Consider the following 6,142-nt stretch of genomic DNA (forward strand, 5'->3'; position numbering starts at 1 on the left):
AAAAAAAAAAAAAAGAAAGAAAATTAAATTCAGCTGGGAGTGGTAGTACACATCTGTAATCCCTGTGCTCAAGAGGCTGAGGCAGGAGAATTGCTACAAGTTAGAGGCCAGCCTGGGCTACATAGTGAGTTGAAGGTCAGCCTGACTTATAGAGAGACCCTGTCTCCAAAAAGAGAGAGAGAGAAAATTAAATTCAATTTAAAGTTTAGTTGCTTAGTGCTGCCAACCACGTGTTCAAACCCACATGAACTCATGGCTGCCATCTTAGACAGCACACGTATAGAACATGATGTGGAATGTTTGCATCATCATAGAAAACCTATTGGACAGGGCTATTTGAAGACTTCAGAGCAGTTGTTATCAACCAGGGATAATTACTTCCCCTGGGCACTTTCGTAAATGTCTAAAGGCTTTGTGGTCACAACTCAGGGGATAGTGTTAGCATCTGGCGGTATGCTGCTACAACACATAAGTCAGCTCCTTCCAACAAAGAACTGTACCACTCCAAAGTGTCAGTAGAACTAAGATGGAAACACCCTCCTTACACAGTCTCATTGAGAATCAATAATGTTGAGATATGCATTATTACCCTTCTTTACAAATGAGGAAACTGAACCTGGTGAGCGTAAGGAACTTGCCCAAGGCGACACACAACACTTAAGCCTCAGAGATGGAAGCTGGGAAGCTGAATCCAAATCTGTCTGGTTTCGGATCTCTTGCTCTGAAACTTAGGCTGAAGGTGGCCTAGCAGAGCCACACCCATTCTGTAAAATTGCTCCTGCCCAGTGATGTACAAGACCTCAGCTTCACTCGGGCCCTCTGTGCTGCTTCTGAGAAATGCTAATTCCAACTCTGAAAGGCGGAGAGACTGGCTGCACTTTGGCTCCCTTATAGCCCGATCTTTTAGGGAGGTGAGTCTCAGACCATGGGACACCTACACTGTATCAGGTGGTAAAAACGACATCATTTGGAAAAATGGAGGAAATACTAATTTTTTATTTGTAATATAAGCCATAGGTGCTCATACTAGCAAAACGCTGAGTGTGTGTAAAAAGTGTCTTTTGGGGAGAGATCCTAGAATGCCTCTGCGTCCCTAACTGCATTACTTTTTCCAGCTGCTGCCTCTCTCCAGAATGACCTCAACCAGAGTGGTGTAGGGAGCCAGCACACTAATTCCCAGGCGCAGGCCAGCTGGTCCCTGGAAGAGAAGCACAGGCTCCTGGCTGCGGCAGCAGTTGAACTCCGGGAGGAAAACACCAGGCAGGAGCAGATCCTGGCCCTTGCCAAGCGACTGGCTGTGTTGCAGGGACAGGACCCCGACAGAGGTAAAGACTAGAGTTAGCCACTCACTCGTGTCTGTTGGTCAAGGCCTCCCTCTGTCCCAGGCCAAGCTGACCCTGCTAAGGCTGAGTCAAGGACCAGGAGTCCCTGTGCCCAGAGCCATGAGGAATGGACTTGGGCAGAGGTGGCGAACTGATGGCACATGTGCTCCAGTGGGCTGTTTGTACCACTGAAAGCTCTAAAAGGTTCGCCATCACTGGGCTAGGGCAAAGCAGAGGATGAAGAACCAGTGGCGGCCTTCAGAGGGCAGGAGGACCTTCAGTTCGTTTAGATGCTGAGGCCTCTTTTCCTGCCCCTACTCCTCAGGGCTGCTTCAGTGATGGCCCAGCCTTGCAGGGTAGGGCAGGGAGAGACAAGTTTTGATCAGGCGGGCTAATGAGGCTTCTCAGCTCGGGAACAAGTGCCTGGGAAACAAACCAGCTGCGGAAGGCAAGAGGATGGCCATTCAAGTGAAATCTCTCACCCTCACTCGTTCCCCTGCTCCCACCTCTCCCTTATTCAAGTGACCCTCCAGGACTGCCGCCTCCCAGACAGTGATGAGGATGAGGATGAGGAGACAGCCATCCAGAGAGTCATGCAGCAGGTGGGCCTGGCTTTCCCACCCACCTCCTGGGTCCCGCCTCTGTCCCATACTGCACCACCTGCCTGGCCCTGTCCACCTGGCCCCCGCCCTGGGCTGTGGGAGTCACTCTGCACCTCCTATCTAGTGGGAGCTCTCTGTCCCAGTGACAAGGTCCTTCTCCCTAGTCTCTTGAGCTAGGGATCGGCAGCCTCAGGCAAGAGGTAATGGAACAAGAGTTGAGAAACTGAAGCTGCAGAGTGTGGAACTATTGAGAGAAACGCATCTAGGCCTAGAGCAGGGAATGGTACCTTTCCACCCTGTCCACAGCTCACTGAAGAAACTGCCTTGGATGAGGCAAGTGGCTTTAACCTCCCTGTGGAGCCAGCTTCCCAACCTCGGGCCCAAGCCTGGAAGGCAAAGCCTGAGGTGAGAGAAGCCCCAGACACACATCCCCAGGCTGCCCGCAGCCTTCCTCCCGGCCTGGCTGATGCTCCCATTGGGCACTCACTTCCCTCATTCCTTCCAGTCCCCCAAGGTCCAGCCCATGGCTCGTAGGCCTGAGACTGAGGAGGAAGAGCTCCCCTGGTGCTGCATCTGCAATGAGGATGCCACCCTGCGCTGCACTGGCTGTGACGGAGACCTCTACTGTGCCCAGTGCTTCCGGTGGGTGCAGGTGGGATGTGCTATGGGAGGACTCGAGGGCCGCCTGGGGTCGCTGACCTTCAGCCCTTTGCTCCACAGGGAAGGCCATGATGCCTTTGAGCTGAAGGAGCACCAGACATCTGCCTATCGTCCCCGACACGCTGGCCGAGAGCACTGAGAAAACCCTGGCCCTCCTGGGAACCAGCCCTCTGGGCAGCCTGCAGGCTGGCACCTCTAGGCCTAGGCCATCCAATGGGACAGCAGCTTAGGCTCTACTGATGATGAATGTGCCCCTCTGAGCCTTGTTGTCCCTGGAAGGAGGAAGAATTTCATTCGAGATGATGACTGGAGTAACCAGAGAAGAACAAGTAGGTACTGGGCGTGGTGGCGCACGCCTGTAATCCAGCACTGGGGAGGCTGAGGCAGGAGAATCGTTGTGAGTTCGAGACCAGCCTGGGCTACAAAGTGAGCTCACGGCCGGCCTGAACTGCACAGTGAGACCCTATCTCAAAAAGACAAAAAAAAAAAAAAAAAAACAAGTATGAGCCCTTCTGCAGGAAACCTGGACTAAAAGTGAGGGGCATGATGGAAAAGACCAAACTGAATCTGAAGATGAACCCTGTAGCCAGGCTTCAGGGCCCAGAGCCCTCCCTGGTATGCAGTGGATCTAATAAAGTGTGCCGTGTCTTTGGGCCCAGCCTGTGTCTTTGTTGGTGTTGGTGCTGAGGATTGAATCTGGGTCTTCACTCCAACCGAGCATGTTTTCCTCTGAACTACCCCCACTCCCTGCAGCACCTCTTAGCTCTAGAATCCTGTGGGTCCTGAGCCTGGGCCCTGTGAGAGGTGGCAGGAGCAGAGTAGGCTATGAGCATGGTCCTGTGGACAGGGAAAGGCTTGGACATCCTGGAGGCTTTCCCAGGAAGAACAGCCCCACCCATCCAGGTGGCCTCAAGAACTAAGCATGAATGTTCATTCAAGTGAACTGTCTTCCTGCTGCGGGCAGCCCAGCTTGCCACCAGACTCCATATTGGATTTCTCACCTCTCAAGAACCCAAAGAGTGCATGTAGGAACAATTTTGCAGACATGGCCACTTCCTGCCTTACTCACAGGGACCCCCACTTTCCAGGGCTCCTGTCCCAGTCTGCCTGCCATTCAGACCCAGTGTCTGTCTCCCAGTAACTTCTTCTGACCTGACCTGTACCCTGTAGGCTCCTCAGCAAGGCCTCTCCCTATTCTCTTCCCACTCCTGACGAACCAACTCAAGAAAGAGACCTCAGTCTGAGGCCTGCATCAGCTGTGAGGGGAGAAGGGGTTAGCCTCAGAGGGTCCCAGGTCCAGCTAGGTGTTTACTGTTACCTCTACCCTGAGATTCACTAGTCTTGCCATTTGCACTCCTGTGGCTGGTGATGCCAGGATGCCCTCGGTTTGACCTCTGGGCTTTACTAAGTTGTGATTTCTTCAAAACAGAGCTGCTGGGCATGGTGGCACATGCCTGTAAGCCCAGCATTCGGAGGCTGAGGCAGGAGGATCCTTAAAAGTTTGAGACCAGCCTGGGCTACAAAGTGAGCTCAAGGCCAGCCTGAACAGCAAAGCGAGACCCTGTCTCAAAAAGACCAAAAACAAACAAAAAAAACGGCAGAGACCTTCACCTTTGAATTCTCATTTTTTTTTGTTTTCCGGTACCAGGAATTGAACTCACAACCTCACGCTTGCCAGGCAGGTGCTGTGCCACTGAGCTAAATCCCCAGCCCCTGAATTCTCAAGACTTGTTCTTGTTGATGTGGATGGGTGGATAGGTGGGGAAGGTGTGAGTACAGCCTGGTGACTTAGGATGTTGGTCTTCAGGGTTTCACTCCACCCTCCCTCCCCTCAGCACGGACACAGTGCACACTGTTCAGCCAGGCCCCCTTAAGGTTTTATCCACGTGGCCGCCAAGGAAAGCACTGGGCAGCAGCTAGGATGGGCTCCGCGAGCCCGGCCCAGAGCACGCAGCCGTGACTGCACGCACGCTCGAGGCACACAAGTGTCCATCTTCCTTGGTCCTTGTTTGGGTCCCAGGGAGCTGCTTTCTGCTCAGCCAGGATCCAGGAGGTCCTGCCAGGCCTGGCAGTGCGGAGGCTGCTGAGGATGGTCTCTCCAGGCTTATTTTTGAGGCCGGCTGAGTCTCCGAAGTTTTTTGAGTTGACTGAGCAGCTCAGAGATAAAAGGCTGAGGGATACAAGGGAGTGAGATCAAGGCATGGGGTCACACCCGCCCACCGCCCTGCTCTTCCTAATCCAGCCCCGACCCTACCTCCCCAGAGTCAGGAAGGGGAGAAGGAAACAGGGCCGAGCTTTCCTTTCCAACACGTCTCACTGACGGCATTAGCAGCCCCCCACCCCGCCCGCCCTGACCCCCAGACCAGCAGAACATCCCTTACCTCGGTCGGGCGGGAGCAGTTTTGGAGAATGCCCTGGGTAGAAGAGATCAAAGTGGATGCCCAAGCCACAGTACCTTCCCACAAGCCCCTGCTCAGTCACCCACAGATTCATCCCTCTGAATGGGTTCTCCCCACCCCACCCAAGGAGGCAAAGCCTGGGCCCCTGCGTTGCCCTGGGTCTAAACCCAGCCACCAGCCCGTGACCAGCCTCCCACCCTACCTCCAACTGAGTCTTCTGCTCCTCTGTGGAGAGTTCCATGAGAGCCTCCAGGTCAATTTCCAGCTCAGAAGGTTCTGCTTGATCCTGTTTGGCAACAACATGGGTTACCGTCAGGGACTCACTCGTCTCCAAGCCCATCCCCTGGGACGTCCTCTGGTCAGCCCTGCTCCTCACCTCACTCAGAGCATCCATTCATTTAGGATTCAAAAGACGTTTACTGAACACCCATATGCTGCCTTAGGGTTCTTTAAAAAGTGTCTAGCTGGGCGTGGTGGTTCACCCCTGTAATCACCATGAGTTTGAGGCCAGCCTGGACTACACAGAGTGTTCAGGGCCAGCCTGAACTACAAAGCAAGACTTTGACTCAGCAAAACAAAAAAGTGTCTATTTTTCTTGGCAGGAGTAGTGTCTCACACAAGCACCTCAGAGGATGAGGCAGGAGGATCTCCTTCAGTTTGAGGCCAGCCTGGGCTACATAGCGAGAACCCTGGTGGGAATGTAGTAGCCACTGTGGAAGACAGTCTGGCAGCTTTTTACAGAACTAAACATACTCTTAGCATACAATCCAAACATGTCCACACAAAAGCCTGTGCACAGCCAGGTGCAGGGTGCACCTGCAGTCCCAGCTACTCAGGAGGCTGAAGTCAAAGATGGTGAGTTTAAGCCCAGCCTAGGTAACTTAGTGACTCAAGGAGACACTCTCAAAATAAAAATAAAAAAAAACAGCTGGGGAAGTAGCTCAGTATGAAGGCCCTGGGTTCAATCTGAAGTATGGAAAAAAAAAAAATCTTAGTATTGTTACAAAAATAATCCCTGAAAGGACTTCCTGAAAAGGTCTTGGGAACCCCCAGTGGTCACTAGATCACCTTTCAAGAACTGTTATCCTAAATTGATTGTTTTGGTGCTCACCTGTAGTCCCAGCACTTAGTTTAAGCATTCCTTTTTTTTTTTTTTTTT

General features: G+C 52.7%; 2 protein-coding genes across 3 annotated transcripts in view; one reads left to right on the top strand and one right to left on the bottom strand.

The window, feature by feature from the left end:
* The window catches only part of Zfyve19 (zinc finger, FYVE domain containing 19), a gene marked incomplete at its 3' end in the record, with an annotated part of 7,353 nt that extends 4,411 nt beyond the window's left edge, over positions 1-2,942 (top strand). Inside the window, 5 exon segments of the mRNA XM_005381261.2 lie at positions 1,116-1,325; positions 1,845-1,924; positions 2,231-2,329; positions 2,430-2,566; positions 2,645-2,942. Of these exon segments, the coding sequence (XP_005381318.1) occupies positions 1,116-1,325; positions 1,845-1,924; positions 2,231-2,329; positions 2,430-2,566; positions 2,645-2,723 (605 nt within the window).
* Positions 2,943-4,228: 1,286 nt separating this feature from the next.
* Ppp1r14d (protein phosphatase 1, regulatory (inhibitor) subunit 14D) overlaps positions 4,229-6,142 on the bottom strand; it is a 12,507-nt gene continuing 10,593 nt past the window's right edge. Inside the window, exons 3-5 of one of the 2 annotated variants that reach the window (XM_013512622.1) lie at positions 5,186-5,262; positions 4,966-4,998; positions 4,229-4,754 (exon numbers count right to left, since the gene is read on the bottom strand). In XM_013512622.1, coding sequence (XP_013368076.1) covers positions 4,463-4,754; positions 4,966-4,998; positions 5,186-5,262 — 402 coding nt within the window. In that variant the 3' untranslated portion in view covers positions 4,229-4,462. Of the gene's footprint in view, positions 4,755-4,965; positions 4,999-5,185; positions 5,270-6,142 lie in introns of both variants that reach the window. The other variant, XM_005381265.2, reaches the window with a different exon arrangement.

This window comes from Chinchilla lanigera, unplaced genomic scaffold, assembly GCF_000276665.1.
Source record: "Chinchilla lanigera isolate Chin_1 unplaced genomic scaffold, ChiLan1.0 scaffold00015, whole genome shotgun sequence".
NCBI lineage: Eukaryota > Metazoa > Chordata > Mammalia > Rodentia > Chinchillidae > Chinchilla > Chinchilla lanigera.